Source organism: Lytechinus pictus, chromosome 3, assembly GCF_037042905.1.
Source record: "Lytechinus pictus isolate F3 Inbred chromosome 3, Lp3.0, whole genome shotgun sequence".
In the NCBI taxonomy this organism is placed as follows: domain Eukaryota; kingdom Metazoa; phylum Echinodermata; class Echinoidea; order Temnopleuroida; family Toxopneustidae; genus Lytechinus; species Lytechinus pictus.
The window spans coordinates 39284191-39303985 of NC_087247.1; the positions used below are offsets into that span (position 1 = coordinate 39284191).

General features: G+C 36.2%; 1 protein-coding gene across 1 annotated transcript; it reads left to right on the forward strand.

Annotated features, from left to right (window-relative positions):
• The first annotated feature begins 2256 nt into the window (after positions 1-2256).
• LOC129283651 (centrin-3) lies at positions 2257-19690 on the forward strand. Its single transcript, XM_064097016.1, has 5 exons — positions 2257-2350; positions 11396-11531; positions 13616-13730; positions 15744-15935; positions 17318-19690. The coding sequence occupies exons 1-5, from the start codon at positions 2334-2336 to the stop codon at positions 17359-17361; spliced, it is 504 nt and encodes a 167-aa protein (XP_063953086.1). The 5' UTR covers positions 2257-2333; the 3' UTR covers positions 17362-19690.
• Positions 19691-19795: the final 105 nt, after the last annotated feature.

Consider the following 19795-nt stretch of genomic DNA (forward strand, 5'->3'; position numbering starts at 1 on the left):
TCAGAATAGAAAATAGACAAGTTTCATCCTGCGCTTACTCATCAATGTCTCATCAATGTCATATGATAACAAAATTTCTCGAAAGCTTAGGCCCCTTTTGACTTTCTAATAAAAAAATGTCCTTAGAATGTCCCGGACCTATATAGGTCAAAATGATAATAATAAATATCAGCTCGCGCTTCGCACTCGCATCATTTATTAAGTGCGTTCACATCCACTTTGCAATTTTCCTACACAGAGCTTGAAATAGTGCTTAAATTGACCATTTTGATCAGAATATCAAATATTTTCATTGTTGATTTTGTTGATTTTCAGAATTAAAAAAAAAGTATTCAGAATGCCCAGATTCTGTCCAACTCTAAAACACGCGCACGCATGTTTATTGAGACACGCAGCTTAGTCTAGTTTTTAGGTCGAAAAATTCAAATTTTGAGCTTCCGCATCTTGCTCGTATTGTTTGTTTATGTACCTATCCTGGGGGCCGTTTCATAAAGCTGTTCGTAAGTTAGGAGCGACTTTAAGAACGACTGGTGAACCTTTCTTACGCGCTAAACCATTGTCAATGGTGTATAGCATTTACCAAAAGAAAGGATCACCAGTCGTTCTTAAAGTCGCTCTTATCTTACGAACGGTCGCTTTATGAAACACCTGCACCTGCTCATTGATACTATTCAAAGTACTCTAGAATGTCTAGTTTTGAGTTCGAAATATGAAAGTTTTTTTTTCAACTCGCTTTGTGCTTCATCACTTTGAGCACGATATCCTTCCTGATCATGATTTGAAAATCCCGCTTTTAGGTCTAAATCTAAAGAAACAAAACAAATATATTATTGTTTGTTAAGATAATTCCGGGCATATGCTCGTCATCAAAAACTTGCTTAGAATGTCTCTTCTAGAAGAGACAGAAGAGACATTCTAAGCAAGCAAGAGACAGTCATCCCGGGGGGGGGGGGAGTCAAATATATTTCTGTACACACGCGTGACCAAGAAATTTCCAAACACTCCACGAGTTTTTCTATGTGTGCAAAATAACCCCCTTAACAAGTTTTTCGCGGGCTTTATTTACACATTTTGTCCCCTAAACAAGATGTCGCCGAAATATGACCTAGGGGAAAAGTTTGGGAAAAAACCTACTCTTAACACGTTTGGCTAGTCTTGATAAAAAGCTTTGGGGGGAAAAACATACCCTATATACGTTTGACCCCGCGATTGACCATTGACCAGTCTTTCAAAACCACACTTTGTTTTTGATACCCTTAACCAGTGGCGTAACAGGCGGGGGGCAGGGGGGGGGGGGGGCAAGTTGCCCCCCCCCTGGCGGATTTCACCGGGAAAATAAAAGAAAAACGGGAAAAATAAAAAAAAAAGAGGGAGAAAGAAAGGGAAAGGGGAAGGAAAGGGGAAAAGGAAAGGAGGAAAAGGAAAGGGAAAAGTGAAAAGAAAACGAAGAAAAAACTTTTTTTAAATGGAAAAGGAAGGAAAGCGGAAAAATGTACGAAAGAAGAACATCTGAGAAAGAGCAAATCATTCCGAAATAGGCCTATGTAATGCAATAGCAGAGTGGGAAATAAATTAAAAGATGACAAAATGGCAAACAATTGCGGGAAACGAAGGTAGAATGTAATTAGTCAAAAGCTAATGGACTGCATACAACATTGTGCTTTAAGCTTGCTAAATGCGGGGCTAAATGTTATGCAAATAAAAGATAAATTCTGCCTGATACGCAATATATGGCCTTCTCAAAATAGTCGCCTCATTACACCATAACGCCTGTTCATACCATGATATGACCGGGAAATTTTTGGCCCTTGCCCCCCCTGCAGGCCACCGACCCCTGTTACGCCGCTGCCCTTAACGAGTCCACGCGCGTACCGCGTCCAAAACTGAAAAACACCCCTTTAAACGCGTTTTTTTTTGGGTCACGCGTGTTTACAGCAATAAATTTGACTGCCCCCCCCCCCCGGGACAGTCACTCACTTTTTCCATGCTTTTTTCTAACTCGGGCCTATGAGCTAGTAGTAGTACATGTAAATGTACTACTGTATGGTAGTACATGTAAAAAAGTAAATGGGTACCCGGTAGGAAGGAATTCCTTGAATGCTCGATGCGCCCGATCAGGGTAGCCGTGCTAAAGCCGGGGTAATAGTATGCAGCGCTTAGAAACATTTGTATTAAGCGCTATATAAATGTTGCATATTATTATTATTATTAGTACATGGTAAGTCCCTGTTTACCTTTGCCTAGCTCCTCAGCTGTGATATAATATGCGCCCTCTATTGTTAATATTTTGTGCATGAAGTTGTTTTGAAAATTGAATTTAGAAAATAGGAAATATGAGTTTATCATTGAGGTAAGTGATAACATAATGATCAGCAGCATTGTAATTGCTATATTGTGCCGTATTTTGTTTTAAATCAAAGTTTGGTTGCTTAACTGTAACTTGACTAACGTTTGCGGAATGGCAAAATGCTCTCGCGCTTCACTCTGCTTGTTGAATGTTGCCTGTGTGTTGTCCCACTAATTCATATCTATGTTTGCTCTACTCTAACTGTAGACAGCTGGCAGCCGTCTGTTTCGAGGAGTTTTTTAACTTTTTTTTTTTTTTTAATTTCTCCTCGTACACAGACGGCTCGCTAGCGTGCAGCCACCATTAGGGGACTTGCAATGCAAAATCCCCCCGTCGGGGCTCTTCAATTTTTGTCTTTAATGAATAAAAATTTTGAAAATTAACGCGACCAAAATGCAAATTAATATTCCCTCTAAACAGAGAAAAATCAAGTTAAAAGGAACAAAAACAGTGACTTACCTCGGCTGTCGCGCAAATTCACTTCCCCGTTTTATCCGATCTTAAGTACATAAACATATGGCCATTGAGTCCCCTGTACAGATCGCGCTAGAACTTCGGTCTCTGTATTTGGTGAGTGAAGCCAACGGAGTTCAGCTGAACAACCAATATAACAGAGACCGAAGCTTTTGGTCTACTCTAACTGTTACAGTGTTAGTATAACGACAACGTTGGAATTTATGCCAGACATACAGTTAACAACATAATTATTCAAACCACTACTGAAATTTCAATGTTTCGTGTTTTTTCTGGTAAACGACAGGTGGAGGCAGAATATTTTGGCCGAAGTTGGATACCTTTAGTTTTACTTGAAAGGTAAAATTCTAAATGGGTTTTGTAATACTAATAGTATAGTCACGTATTGTATTACCGGACACTATTGTGATTCCGGACGCGCATATAAATGCGTTCGAAAACAATTTCGTACCGTAAGACTTCCGCAATTCATTTTCACAGATCAATACATAGAACAAGATTGCAAAAACAAGGCGAAAAAAAATCAAATTTCTACCTTATTTATCTCTAAAATGACAGAAAATGCTTAAAATATCATATAACATAGTTTTGCATTAACAATTGAATGAATTGATATATTTTCTTACGGAAATATGGGCCTGATTTGCCGAATTTCAATCTCGTCGGCTCCTTCGATCGAATGATGAGGTGAGGTGTATTGTGGGTGATCGTCGACAGCTAGTTCTCAAGGTACCGTGCGCGAGGTTTACCGTGAGTAGAGCCGTCGACGATCGGCTGCGCATCGATAGAACTTGATGAGCGTCACGATACGAACGAACACTGGAAAGTGCCATGAAACATGCAGCTAACCAAAAAATAAAAAATAAATTAAGTTATCAAACACGAATTTATTACCAACATCTGCTCAGATTCGATATAAAAAAAGCAAACAAAAAGTTAGAATTTATTCATGATATGATATAAGAAGAAAGAAATCACAGAAATTTATTCTCACATCATTATAATCAAGGATATCTTTACCCGTCCGGAGCGCGTCCGGAATCATGATGTAATTTGTCGCGCACGAAAATAATTGTTTTTCGTGGAGGGGTATGCGGCAAGTGCGATGCAAAGAAAATGGTTGGTAAATATAAAATAATTTTATCATATTAATAATTTTCATAATATTTGGAATAGCAAGTGCGAATTTTTCTTGATTGTATTTCCTCTAGTTGTCATTTTTAAAGCACTGAAATAAAGGTGTCCGGCAATAGGATACACTACCATACTACTACTCACTCCTAGTACCAATGAGGTCCAACATTACATGTATGGACCTCATAGGCGACATCAGTAGTATTTTTGGTTAGAAATCTCTGAGAACAGGATATTTATATATTATATCACAAGTACAAGCTATATTCCTTTCTCTTATTTAAATTATAATTTTATAGTGTAAATGCATCGTTAGCAACAACAAAAAAATGAAAGAAATGAAGGGGAACTTACATTTTCACGGCTTTTTCCTGATTTTCTGGGCAGCTGCTCTTCTCTTCTGACTCGCGATCGAAGCTGATATGAAGATCACGTGATTCGCGTTCTCGTCAGCTGATCGGTTGGTTATTCTTTTCGTCAGACGTTAATAATATATATTTTATAATGCTAGCATTCATCGCTAATTTAGGTGAAAGAGATTGAAGTTAAACAGCGCCAGGTCGGAATCATAATTATTTTGGAAGAGTGTATTTATACACTCGATCTCATACCTGACGTAGACGGCGCTATTCAACAAATGCACAATCTTCAATATAAAAAATAAAACAGAAAGAACGCCTTGAACACAGGCCAAAATGCCTAACGATTTCTCCGCGGCATTAACAACTATCGTAAAGGGCGCTCCATTTATCAATAAAGATGGATGCTAAGCTGTCTATGGCGACAAAATTTGCCGCAAATATTTACGAAGAATTGTGAGAAATGGTCTGAAAATGCAACAAAAGAACCGGTGAGTACCGATTAAACATTATCAATTTATTTAATAGAACATATTTAATGACTACAATGTAACAATTTCTAGATAATATTGCTTAGTTCTAAGCTAGGGCGGCCCAAATGCGCGTGAGTGGAGTCCCAGTTTATTAGCACGGGTAAGTATTGGGGTGTCGCCTAGAGTGCTACTACTAGGCCTAGTATAATAATACTAATATTAATAAATTAGGCTTAGCCAATATAGGCTACTATACTAACATGACTAATACTATTGACTTTTGTATACTGCTTTTCTGACGGAGCGTAGACAGAGAGTTGTTATCAATGGCCAGATGTCAAAATGGAGTAGAGTAAAGAGTGGAATACCGCAGGGAAGTGTCCTCGCCCTCGGGCCAACAGTATTTTTGATTTTTATCAATGACCTGCCAGAGATAGTTACAAGTCTAGTCCGAATATATGCAGATGATACCAAAATCTTTAGAGAAATTGTAACAAATGCTGATTGTGAAATCCTGCAAGCTGATCTAGATAACCTTATCAAATGGTCTGAAGAATGGCAGCTTCAGTTCAACAAAGCAAAATGCAAGTTCTTACACATTGGGAGAAACAGCCTGCATTACAACTACAGCCTTGATGGAACTGCTATTGAGGAAGTGTCAAAAGAAAGAGACCTGGGCATAATCGTGGATTCAGAACTGAAATTCCACACGCATGTTGCTTCAGCTGTCATGAAAGCTAGCCGAGTACTTGCAATCATCAAGAGAACCTTCCTCACCAGGGATAGGGATACAATTCCAAAACTCTTCAAGGGTCTTGTACGACCAATCCTTGAATATGGGAATGCAGTTTGGCACCCAAGACACAAGACAGACATGAAAGAGATTGAGAAAGTACAAAGAAGAGCAACAAAACTCATACTATCCTTGGCAATGCTAGACTATGGAGACAGACTTCGAGCCCTAAAACTACCATCCCTGCAATACAGAATGAGAAGAGGTGACATGATCCAGACTTATAAAATAGTGCATGGAATCGACTGGCTTGATAAGGATATGTTCTTCTCGTCTATGACTGTTGAGGCTACCCGAGGTCACCCATATAAATTCTTCAAGAAAAGAAATAGACTGGATGTAAGAGCAAATGCCTTCAGAGCCAGAATAGTGTGTGACTGGAACTCGCTACCAAATGAGGTTGTCTCTGCTCCATCTGTAAATTCCTTCAATGCCAGGCTTGATAAGTTCTGGAATAAAGAATGGTACAGTCACCCTTGGGAATGATTTGATTTGATTTGACAAAAATGATTGCAAATGCACCATGTAATGTACACTGGACACTGTCACACATATCATACTTGTGGAAGAAGATTAAGCTTAGACGAAAGCTAGACCTGGAAACTTAGCTGCAGCTTTCCGCATTTTTCCAGTACATCCGGTAATAAGGTAATAAAAAGTAGGCCTATATATTATAACCTAATTTGCTTAACAAGAAAGAGCAAATTACTTTATTTGTATTTTGACTAGCTCAAAATTATTCATAGTGACTCATACCCTTTGTTAAAGCTGGTATTTGGCCATATCCATCTGATATGCACATGCTCCAGACCTGCATGTTTCTGCATGTTGTTTTGTTCACATGCAAAGATGTGTAGGCCTGTCTGAATAATTTCTAAGGTGGTAAGTGAGTTCTGGAATGCCACTGTTCTAGAGTATAAAATCAAGTGCAATATGGAACCTTCCTCAGTTGTTATGATCATGGCGAAAACTAAGGAACTCAGCAACAACCTCAGCATGAGCATTGTGAATGCCCAGGCATCACAAAGATGGGAAAGGCTATAAAGCCATTTCCAAACACTTCAGAGTACTGGCACCCACTGTATACTCCATTGTCCAAAAGTACAAGAAGTTTAGTACTAGTACAGTGGAAAACGTTGGCAAGCGTGGAAAGCAGTGGAAGATATCTCTATATGGTTGGCCAGGAAAGTATGCCGTGAGGCCCTTTGCAATCCCAGAACAATAATGAAGGTTCCTGAGGACAACTCTTGGGTGAGATGGGCACCAAGGTTTCACTGCAGACCATACGCTGCACACTGCACAAGGAAGGGCTACACGGCTGTCGCCCAAGGAATACCCCTCTCCTGACTCAGAAGCATTGTAAAGCTCGACTTGCATATGCCAGAGAGCACCGAGACAAGGATAAACATTTCTGGTCATCAGTTCTATGGTCAGATGAGACAAAGATGGAACTTTTTGGCCACAGAGATGTTTCCTTTGTTTGGCGCAAGAAAGGCGAGGCATTCAACGCAAAGAACACTGCTAACCGTGAAGTTTGGTGGTGGGAGCATCATGCTTTGGGGCTGTTTCTCTGCAAGTGGGCTTGGCAATCTTGTAAAAGTAGAAGGCATCATGAAGAAGGAGCAGTACATCAAAATTCTGGAAGACAACATCAGGCATTCTGCAGAAAATCTTCATCTTGACCCCAACTGGACAGTCTAACAGGACAATGATCCTAAACATACTGCAAAGGCCATCAAAAATGGTTCAAGGATAACAGTGTGGAGGTGCTAGATGGTCAAGCCAGAGCCCAGACCCGATTCCTATTGGAAACCTGTGGGAAACCCTCAAGACTAGGGTGCTGTCAGCGCATTTTTTTCAAACACAGTAGTCGATGGGGGAAATTAGTATGGTGGTTCTGGGCCATTCTAGCCATTTGTCAATTTTCACTCTTTTGAAGCACTTAATGATGTTTTTGAAGGCCTTTTTTCAGGGCTTAATTTCTGCACCTTACCAAATACACTGATACCATTTAGGACCATGCAGTTCAGATTTGTTTATAGTGAAAGAGTATTAAACAATGCCTTTACAGTTTTATTGACAAATGGTATGAATAATTTTGAGCAAGTCAAAATACAAATCAAGCAGTGTGCTCTTTGTTATGCAAATGAGGTTATACAAAACCCATTCAGAATTTTCACCTTTCAAGTAAAGGTATCCAACTACTCCCAAAATATTCTGTGTCCCCCTGTCGTTTTCCAGAAAAACATGAAACACTGAAGTTTCAGTAGGGGTATGAATAATTCTGTTAAAGTTATTGTCATACCTAAGTCGTTGGTCGAACCCGGGAGGAGGGGGGAAGGTCACTGCCATTGGACAGAGAACAGCATCTGTGACAATTAAACGCCTATGCTCAACTACACGATGGGCTAAGTAACTAAGAAAGAAAGAGTAAGTTCCCACAGCCACAGCCCACAAAATATTCAATGAACAAGGCCAAGCCCAAGGGGCACTCTGACCACTTGCTCTTTGCAACCATCCTGCCTGTGGGGAATCTACAGGTAGGACTATGGTTTGCCAATGCTGTACAGAGCACACACTTTAAAAAATCATTAAAATATCACTTATGTGACCAAAATTACTAATTTCCATACAGTTGCAATTTATTTTTCATTAGTAATTTGGGAATAATTTTTTTATTCACCTGGGGCCCGTTGCATGAAAGAGTCTTTCATAGAACCGTTCTATGTAAGAACGAGATATCGCTCAACTGTTTCACAAAGCGATTTGGGCGATACGAAGAATGGTCCTTGGAAAGACACCTCCAGACATGTCCTACGTTACTACGTAGGCATGATATTTTTTTGCACACCGCCCGCCGCCGTCGGCATTGAGAGAAAATGCGTTTACGGCAAGCCACACTGACATCACCTTTAAACATTTTTGGGGGGTCATTCCATTTGATTGCAGTCTGATGCATTTTATCTGGGATGGCACCAAGTTATTTGTTATAAAATGAGGCTAGTTGTCATCAATTTCAGGTCGTCTAGCAGGGCAAGACGACCAAAAGCGGAAGTCATTTTAACTTCTCCGGGTAATAGGCCCAAATAATTTTTTAGTATGTTTTCTTTTATTTTCCCTCCGTCTTTTCCCCACCCATTTTCCAGTTGTTTTTTTTCAATTAAACTTGAAATATCGAAATGGGCGGCAATCTTTCTGACCCCTCATGCTTTCTCATTAGATAATCAACATGAAAACAAATTAAAAAATAATGTATTATGTATGGTTTTGTGCTAACTTGAGATGATGAATGAAAAAAAAAATCTGCAGTAACAAAATAGCTAACTGAATTTAAGATATAGATAAGGCCTATAGCTTACGAACCCATCACAGTCATTACAAATGAAGATAAGTTCATTGTACCTATAAAAGATAAGATTATGGAAAGTCCGTTATAGACCCCTATGTCATGTTAAAGCAAATAGTCTTGACTCCTCAACTTTAAAATGTTGAACATATATATTTTTTGTATTTTTAAAGCTTATATTCTTATATAAACTTCCATAAAGTTATCATTTAAATATGACCAACGTTTATGATCATTGTCATTTTTAGCATTGTTTCTGTAAAAGGTATTTTTTCCATTGCGGATTGATTTTACACATTTTTCTATGGCAAATTAAGCACTACTTTACCCACTTGGACATGTTTGCAGCAATTTTCATATTTTGCTTGTCTTCGCTTACTCGTCATGCAAAGGTAGGCCTATGTTTATACTCTAAACACTCACATTTGTATTTCTTGCGTTATATCTGACAAATAAAATAAATAAATTAGACTTTTCACATGCAGCCTCTCATATTTTCCTTTTTTTACTCCATTCAGACCCTATTTTTACCTTAACAAATAACATTTAACGCATAATTTGCAAAATTATCATTAGAAATAAGTATTCTATAAAAAATCAGAATATTGAAATAATACAATGTCAAAATTGATTAATTCAATTTTTATGTCGGGCAAGGGTCTCTTTTGTTGAAATATCAATGAAAGGTGTCTCTAAAAGGACACCGTGTTCTAAATAAGTGTTCTAAATAAGGGAAATAATGAAAATTTTGATTTTATCCAGTTATGTTTGTGAATCTTTATTTTTTTTTCTCTTTTTACCTCATAAAGTAAGCTCCATACATCAATTCTACAATCAGTAATAAAGAAAACATTATTTGATCTCCATTTATTGAATATATGATTTTATGAAAAGTCGTCATTCCGAAATAAAAGGTTCAGGTGGTGATGAAGACTAAATATCTTTCCGATACTATCGATATCAAATGATGTCGCGGACTTGGAAGACAAAATTGCTTTTGTGAAACGGAGAGCGCTGATTTGTCGCCAATCTTCCTATCTCGGAAGAATGGTCCTAATGCGTTTCTACGTATCGCTCATCTCGTCCTGCAACAGGCCCCAGAGCGCTCAAAAACTTTAATTTTGGGCATATTTTTGTGTATGCCCTCTAATGGTAGAAAGTAATATGGCAAGAAAATTTTCATTTTTCAATCTCTATTTTTAATTAAGAAAAAATAATTTAAGAAATCAAATTTACTTAAGAGCCAAGTTATATGATGAATAGCCGTAATGGAAACTGACTGTAAAATAATCAAGCTTTTGTCCCAAAGAAAAAGAGAAAATAAGCCAAACATTGCCACCCTTATTTTGCCACACACAGAGATGTAACAGAGAACAAGGTTATAATATCATAACCTTGTTCATTGAATTAGCGACTCTGACAGTGTTACTGTAGGTCCCCCATATTTTTTTTCCTAATTTAGAATATAATTCTAGATCTATACACTTGTTTGCCACAACCACACTGTCTGCGGTGAATCTAATTGTACTGTAGATCTATGCAACATACAAAACACACTTCAAAATATCAATTTTATAACCATAAATATTCATTCACATACAGTTATGATTTTTTTTCATTATTAACTTGGGGATAATTTTTTTGATTCACTAGAGCGCTCAAAGACTTTAATTTTGAGCATATTTTTGTGTGGGCCCTCTATTGTTGAAGAGTAGAGTTGGTCTGAATTGTCACCAATTTTGCTTTTTAATTGAAAAAAATAAAAATTCAATTTACTTTAGATCTATGATATGATGAATAGCTGTAATAGAAACTGACGGTGTCAAAAAAATAAATCCACAAGAACAAGAAAATAAGCCAACCTTATTTCACCACACAGGTATGCTTTTCACACTACTTTTTTTCCTTAACCCCGGGAAACGGGGGGGGGGGGGGGGGGGGGCCTTAGCCCCACCAATTTCCCGGTGTTAAGCTTAGCCCACTTCGTTTTCACACTATTTAGCAAAGTGGGCTAGCACGGTAAATAGTACGGTACTATCTGGCCCTGCAAAAAGCAGGGTTAGCCGGCTTATTGTGGTGCTAGCACCACAATTGCGGTGCTAAGAGATGCAGTGTGAAACGAAACTGGGCTAAGGAAAAGTGGGGCTAAGCAATAGCCAATCACAGAAGTCGAAATTGCACGTTAATCACGCTTTGTATGGTAAAATCATCAATACTCATGAGCTGTGGGATAGTCCGAGGTTAAGGCGTTAACTCCGGCTAAGCAGATAGTATGGGGTTAAGGAAATGCAATGTGAAAAGCATAATAGAGTCCTAACACAGGACATAACCTTGTACATTGGATGAGTGGATCTTTATACATTTTTGTAAGAAATGTAATAATATTTCAAATGATTGCGTCAAGAACAAACACAATTTGTAATGTTTTACAAAATGAAGCATCTGTAATCTATTTAATTTTCATTACAGATCAGATTTTGCGGTGGAAAAGCCAAGAAGACGGAAGCGGAGAGAGTTAACTGAAGAACAAAAACAGGAAATAAAAGAAGCATTTGATCTCTTTGACACAGATAAAGATAAAGCCATTGATTATCATGAACTCAAGGTAAATACCAAAACTTTTAATACTGTTTTTTTATATGCTGATGCTTAGGATGTTTGTGTTACTTTTATTCAGATGATTTACCTAAATATCAATTAGTGATATTTAATTCAAGTCACAGTGTGCAACTGGAGGACAACATATCTACTGACTTTTTGATAAATTATTCAAATTTTGCATATTAGTGGTAAAAAAATATGTAATGCCCAATTGTTTCTGGGGAACTTCCAGCATAGAATGTGCAAACAAGACTCTTTGTAACTTTGTATAGTAATTAGTATTTATAGTTAAGCTATTTTTGTATTAATTCTGCTCAAACAAATATTACTTGTGTTTGTGATTTATCAGAAGTCATTTTTGTCTCACCTGCATAGCAGAGTGAGACTATAGGCGCCGCTTTTCCGACAGCGGCGGCGGCGTCAACACCAAATCTTTACCGAAGGTTAAGTTTTTGAAATGACAGCATAACTTAGAAATTATATGGACCTAGTTCATGAAACTTGGACATAAAATTAATCAAGTATTACTGAACATTCTGCATGAGTTTCACGTCACATGACCAAAGTCAAAGGTCATTTGGGTCAATGAACTTTGGCCAAATTGGGGGTATCTGTTGAATTACCATCATAACTTTGAAAGTTTATGGATCTGATTCTTGAAACTTGGACATAATAGTAAGCAATTATCACTGAACATCCTGTGCAAGTTTCAGGTCACATGATTAAGGTCAAATGTCAATGAACTTTGGCCATAATGGGGTATCTGTTGAATTACCATCATAACTTGAAAGTTTATGGATCTGACTCGTGAAACTTAGACCTTGTTGGGGGAATCTACATCAAAATCTTAACCTAAGGTTAAGTTTTTGAAATGTCATCATAACTTAGAAAATGTATGGACCTAGTTCATGAAACTTGGACATAAGGTTAATCAAGTATTGCTGAACATCCTGCCTGAGTTTTGAGTCACATGATTAAGGTCAAAGGTCATTTAAGGTCAATTAACTTTGGCCAAATTGGGGGTATTTGTTGAATTACCATCATAACTTTGAAAGTTTATTGATCTAGTTCATACAAATTAGACATAAGAGTAATCAAGTATCACTGAACATCCTGTGCGAGTTTCAGGTCACATGACCAAAGTCAAAGGTCATTTAAGGTCTTTGAACTTTGGCAATTTTAGAGGTTATTATTAGATTGCTGTCATAACTTTCAAAGTTTATAGATATAGTGTATAAAATGTGGATATAAGGGTAATCAAGTATCACTGACAAGTTTTAGGTCACATGATCAAGGTCGAATATCAATGAACGTAGTACATTGTATCATTATATGAATGGTGTTTTTTGTGAATAATTATTTTATAGTAGTTTTCAAAGTCAGCACTGCTGCTATATTGAATCGCGTGATGCAGGTGAGACCGCCAGAGGCATTCCACTTGTTTATTATTATTATTATTTGCTTGGCGTTACCTGTGCCAGGGAGGTGAAAAGCGAACTGAATCACTATGACCCGCAGGTCTCTCCTCCCTATATAACTGATTGGGAGAGTGCAGGTGGACCACTACACCGGGGTTTCCCCCTACTCTTATAATACGAATAGTGCAGTGGGTTCTTAACGTGCAAAGGTGGTGACTCTCCTCTACACGGGGCCTCCATTTAACGTCCTATCCGAGGGACGGAGTGTTTTCCAGTGTGACATAGCCTGCATCTATGAAACGTGGGAGAGACGTTTACACACAACACACTGACTTCAGTCGTCCGCTCGGGGTGGACTCGAACCCACGATCTTTGGTTCGACGGGCAGACGCGTTAACGACTGAGCCAACAATGCTCTCATTTTTATTCCAGCTGACAAAGCAGTTGATAAATAATCCAAAGTGCCACCTTTCCAACTACTAAACTAATTGTTAAGGCAAGTACAAAGTAATTGCTGCATATTTCTGTATCTTAGATGGAATTTCAAGTCAATATATTTTATTTTCATTCATTTCGGGATTTGTAGCTATATAAAACAATGGAGTAGTACTATCGACTTAAATTGTTTAATCCCTTTAACTTTTTCTCTCTGTCTCTCACTTTTCACTAGGTCGCTATGAAAGCCCTTGGGTTTGAGGTGAAGAAGGCAGATGTCAAGAAAGTGATAAAGGATTATGACAGAGAGGGAACAGAAAAAATTACTTTTGAGGATTTCAATGAAGTCAGTAAGTAGAATTAGGGAGGTAATATAATTGTAATCCTATGCAATATTCCACAATTCTCATTCCTTATTTTACATATATGCCTAAAATGCATGCTCTAGAGTAAAATACATGTACATTACAATATTTATATTGTAATGTATTTTATAAGTATCAATGTATTTAGAATAATTCAAATATATTTATCTGATAATTTAGCCATAAGTTGAACATGTTCATGAGAGAAAGTATTAATCTATGAATTTACATTTCATAGCAAATTTATGTTTGATGACATTATGCATGCATTGTTACACATGATGTTTGAAATTACAAGAGCCTATATTGTAACAAATTGTTTAGACTGGGGCATACATTGCAGTCATACAGTGTAGTTGTTAATGCAAGAAATGCATTTATGTATCTTGATGTCATTATTGTTGTAACATATTTCATGCACACCTTGGCTTATTGGAATTTGTATTTATATGAAAAAGCGTGCAGATATTGTTTGTTTATCCAATGGTTATCCTGTCTTACAAAACGCAAATAGCAAGGTTAGGGTATCAGACCAATTAGAAACCTTCCAAATGGCTTGTCTTAAATTATACATATACTGGTAGTGGGCATTTTCACGGTAACTGACATTACACGGCACAATGTTTTCACACCTTTCATTGTGTGTATCTCTAAAACAACAAATAATGGGAGTTTGCTTTTGATAGAGTTAATAAAGTGAACCTTGCTGTATACTCTGATACTAAGTTTTCCTATGTAACCACATTTTTTTAGGCATCAGCAAGCAAAAATGTGTCGGTAACTGACATTACGCAAAAGGACATGCAATTTCAGGGTGTTTATTAAAATTGAAATATCTCATGTCCCTGAGTAGATAGAGTAATAATTTGAATATGTAAATATACCTCCGTTACTAGGTTAAGATGTGTCAAAATATTGAAAAATTTGTTTTTGTCTTTTGGGGGCTATGATAATTTTTCCACAACCATGCTGGTAACTGACATTACACTTAATTTGCCATAGAGATAACACATGGAAGTCAAATGTGTGGAATAATTGCATTGTATCTTCTGTGCAGGGCTTCACATGAAAGTGAGCTTGATGTGGAAGTATACCCGAGTTTCTAGGAACATTTCAATGAACAAACTTTTTCTTTTTCTTAATTCCTTTCTTTGATTTGAATATTTTTATCATTACTTGTCGGTAACTGACAATACACATTAACATTTACCAGTGCTATATGATTTTCAAAGGCATAATTTTCTTGGTACTTGTATGTAAGGCTTTTTAAAATCATAAAAAGTGTTATAATAGCAAGCTAAATCACAGGCGAAAACATCATGATCAAACCTGTTCTTTAAAAATCTGTCAAAACAAAATATGAATCAATATACTATTTTCAACACTAATTTGTATCCATACTTTGGCAGCCATTTTGAAATAAAAAATGGCTGCCAGAGTCGGAAAAATTTTTGTCTCAGGAAGTTCAGGTCTTGTTTTATTAAAAAACATAAAGCATTTGACATAAATATCAACTTAATTTTTTGGCCTCTGTGTCCATCTGTGGTGAAAATGCCCTAGTGCATGCTCTGGATTTGAATATATACACCTATAGCTTCACAATGTGTCAAGTGCATTATTATGTCATCAAGGTCATAGGCTGAGGTGAGATAATTTGTGAATGACGAGATATTATTTGGATGCATATTTTATGGTTTATTTGACAAATAACATAATTATGTACTATGCATTATAAGGGAAATGCTTCAGGAAGCACACTAAATTACTTTCGTTCGAACATCTATTACTTTCTTCAAGTGTAAATCCATTAAACATCTCAAAGGCAGTCCAAATGATACAGGTGTCTCATTTATGTCGGCTGCACATACTGTAATGATGATTAAACAGAATGTCACATAATTGTGCAAAGGCAAGGAGAATATTCTAACCAATCAAAAACTATTTTCCAAATGGCACATTTTATGTTATTAAAATTGCTCTGCCTTTTGTTATTTCCAGTCACAGATTGGATGTTGGAGAGAGATCCTCGTGATGAAATCATGAAAGCTTTCAAGCTCTTTGATGATGATGACTCTGGTAAAATCAGCATCAGGAATCTGAGACGAGTTGCTAGGGAACTGGGAGAAAACATGACAGATGACGAACTCAGAGCTATGATTGATGAATTTGATCATGATGGTGATGGAGAAAGTGAGTTTAAAGAACTGCTCATTGATGACATAATTTATACACAGTGAGCCAAAACATGGCTATCTTCCTCCCTGAATTGCAGATTTGTAGATAACTTGACAAAAAAAAGATGATGATCATGGGACCAGATTTCTCCTGGTTTCCACAGTGCATCTCAAGTATTTTCAATGTTGTGCAAAAGCACTTGGCAAGCCTTGTGCTTCTTGCACTGGTATTAAACCTTGATTGTGCTACATCGCCACTAACACACTTCACATGCGCATTAAATATTCATTGTTTTCTTACAAATTCACCCAAATATTTTATAAAATGTTTGAATGTACCATCATAATTTGTCGCCTACATTTGACTCTGAAATTATAATTCTTTTAATCTTTTTCAGCTTTCAACAATTTGTATTCAGTTTGGACCTGGGCTTCGTAACACAAAGCTTAATGATTAATAATTGAACTGATTTAGATGATTGATTGTAATGATAATTTTATTCAATCAGTTGTTGAAATCAATCATGATTAATCACTAAGCCTTATGATAAATGCCCTGGACAAACAGCTGAATACAAAAACAAAGAAAGTGCAATGAAGTCCTAACAGTCTTGAATGTGCATCAGCTGTAGTGCTTAGAGCTTTGTACCCATATTTGTGTCTTGTTTTTGTTACTAGTATTCACCTCAAATCTTGGGGTTAACCATAATCAAGACACAATTACCAGTATTTTTCCAAAATGAATCAATTTAATAGAATCATAGAAGGTCATCCAATTTTTAATTCTTAGTTCTTACAATATTAATCGTTTCAGGGTTCAAAATCAGGAATCATGATAATATGACAATTTTGGAGAATCATCAGGTCAAAGATCAAAGAGGTCATTATACACCTATAAATATCTTGTTCTCGCTGAACCAAAGAAGTTTTGACTGGTCAACTTCAAACATGGTCTGAGTATACGTTTTGGAGTGACAATGAATTCATTAGATTTGGGGGTCATAAAGGTCACAGGTCATTACTTACATTGAAATACCTAGTCATTAAAACATTAAAAAAACAGGGGTCAGCTTTAAGCTTGATTTATGTATATTGGAGGATCAATCATCTCATTAGATTTTGTGGTCACAAGGTTGAGCAAGGGTCACAAATGTCATTATTTGACAGTTTTAGAAGTTAGGCATATATAATATACATATATTCTTGATCTGGTAATTGTAGAGGCATAAATTTTCACTGTGTGCATTTGAGAGTGTGTCTAGATAAATCAAATTCATCATTCCCAGTCTCAATGGAAAGTGTTTTCTTTCTAATCTGTCACACAGTAGTTTTCACACAAACAATGCTGTGGTATGATATTGAGCTAATGAATTTTCCATAATTTTTTTTTTTTTCTAGTCAACCAAGATGAATTTCTAGCCATCATGACAGGAGACACATGATCATAATAGAGCCCATAAACTCTTCCACAAAACTCTATGAGATCACTACAAGTAATCCTGAAATAGAAAATGAATTTGGATGTGTGTGTGAGGAGGCTGCCTTATGGTGAAGGACCAAGATTTGATGTCAGATGTAATTCCATGGCTTTGAAACCCAAAGAAAGTCCTTCAACTTCAACTCTTCTGCCTGAGGCTGAGCAATTCTGTATGAACCTCAGATCATGCAACTTCACAAGTCATTGATGAACGTTCTTCATGGTTTCTGCTGTAGCATCATACTAAAGACTTTATAGAAAAATTTGGAATATTATTCATAAATGAATTGTAAAGTATTCCTATAACCATGTTGTAACGTACAAATCTTCATCACCTTGTTTTGATGGACAAATTTGTATGATGCAGAAATATCAGTGACTAGTAGTATCCTGACATGTGTGGATTATGTACTGAAAAGTATATCATCATTACCTTGTTTTGGTAGTCAAACTATCACCACTTTCAAACATTATACACCATGGATCTATGGAAAGTACAGGTAATAAGCCATCCATACTGTATATGCTCCCTAGCAACAATTATTGATTACATGCACAGTACTCATTTTGATGCTTAATGTAGATCTTAGAAATGATTGTGCATGATTGCCTTGATCAAAGTACTCCTTGATTGGTTGTATGGTATGTATGAATCATTCGATCTACTACTAGATGATTGCTTTCTCTATTGATGCATGTAATTGCGATATACTGTAGATCATTATAGTATTTGAGAGCATTTCCAGGCCAAGTTCACCCCTGCAGGAGTAAACCCAAAGAAGCATAGTACTGAAAATTTCATCACAGTAGGATGTATAACAGGAAAGTTAATTTCATTTTAATGTTTTGTTTATTTTCTCAAATCTTTGACGTTGGCTTCATAATTGGTACATGTGAGCAATTTAGGAAATCAGTGATTTCACACACTATGCTTTTCTTTTATCATATGAAATATGAAATGTTGTAAATTTCTGTTTTCATGGCAAATGAAAAATAATAGTCATTAAATTTAGCAGAGAACTTCCTTCATGTTTGCATTTTGGTCATGACGTATATGATATTGTTTAAGGAAGATAATTGAAACTTAAAAATGCTATAACTTTTCTGTATTTACAACCAATTATTTCATTTTCAGTGCTGTTGATTGATTTCTTTTATTCAAATCAACTTATTGTTGAGGTGGACTTGGCCTTTAAATGACTTTATTTCAAATACATGTATCGAAATGTGTTTCATAAAAGCTGATTAGAAAAATGTTGCATGACTAAAGTAACTTTATGAACCACTTGAATATTTCATAAAAATGTATTTGAGCAAAAATATGATTCCTCCAAATATATTTTATCATTAAATGTGTTAATCAACAACTACATATTTCATCATAATGAAACATATGGAGACTCACAGTTGGTTTGCAAGGTTGTGCATAACTTTATGAACAGCTTTTAAAAAAAGTATAGATAATGAAACAATAAAACAGAAGAATGAACCATGAGATCGCCTTGTTACAATTCTCAGGGATGGCATTTTCAAACAAAAATGAGCATTCCTACTCTTTGCATATATGTATTCAGCCATAGAAAACACTTTTATGTAATGAAAGGCCCATTCTAAAGGTTATTTTCTCTATAATCAATTCCAAGTGGCATCCATGAACTTTTTACAATTTCATTGTTACCATTTTGTGTGTTTAACTGAGGGACAAAGGCTAACAAAACAACTTTTTATTATTTGCTTGTGAAAGAACATAAAGCATTGCTATTTAATAGCTAGAAAACTTGTGAACTGTACATTTTGTTAAAACAAATATTGCCCCTTGGATCCTGATTGGAATAAACCTATACCATATTATACCAACTATGTCATAGTAACACATTTTCACCTTGAATAAGTCAGTACCCGCATTTTGATGAACAAGTATTACTTGTGTGTGCCCTAATATGTAGATGATGCAAATAACCTAAGGTGAGTCAAATAAAACGTTTGAAGTACATTCTGGAAAGTCATAATCTATTGCCTCCTGGAACCTCATACAAAACAATTGAGATCTACAGAATTAAGTAGGGCTGGTTTCAGAGTTGTCCATATTAATGGCATAGGTGGGACGGATGCAGTTACATTTTAAACTCTTACAGTTAGCACAATGTATAGTTTCCCTGAATTCCCTTTTAACAATATTGTGTTTATGATCCTGTTTGACTATTTGTGAGCTACCAGTGCATGGAATTAATATGTGATTTGATCTAGACAAACATGGTGCAAAATATAAATAAAGATATGATGGACTCATTTAATGTTAAATGTCTTTGTTATAATTTATTTTGCTACAAGGGAGATATAGTTATATTATTTTGAGAAAAAAATAAAATAAGGAAAGGGTCACTTATGTCACATTCTTA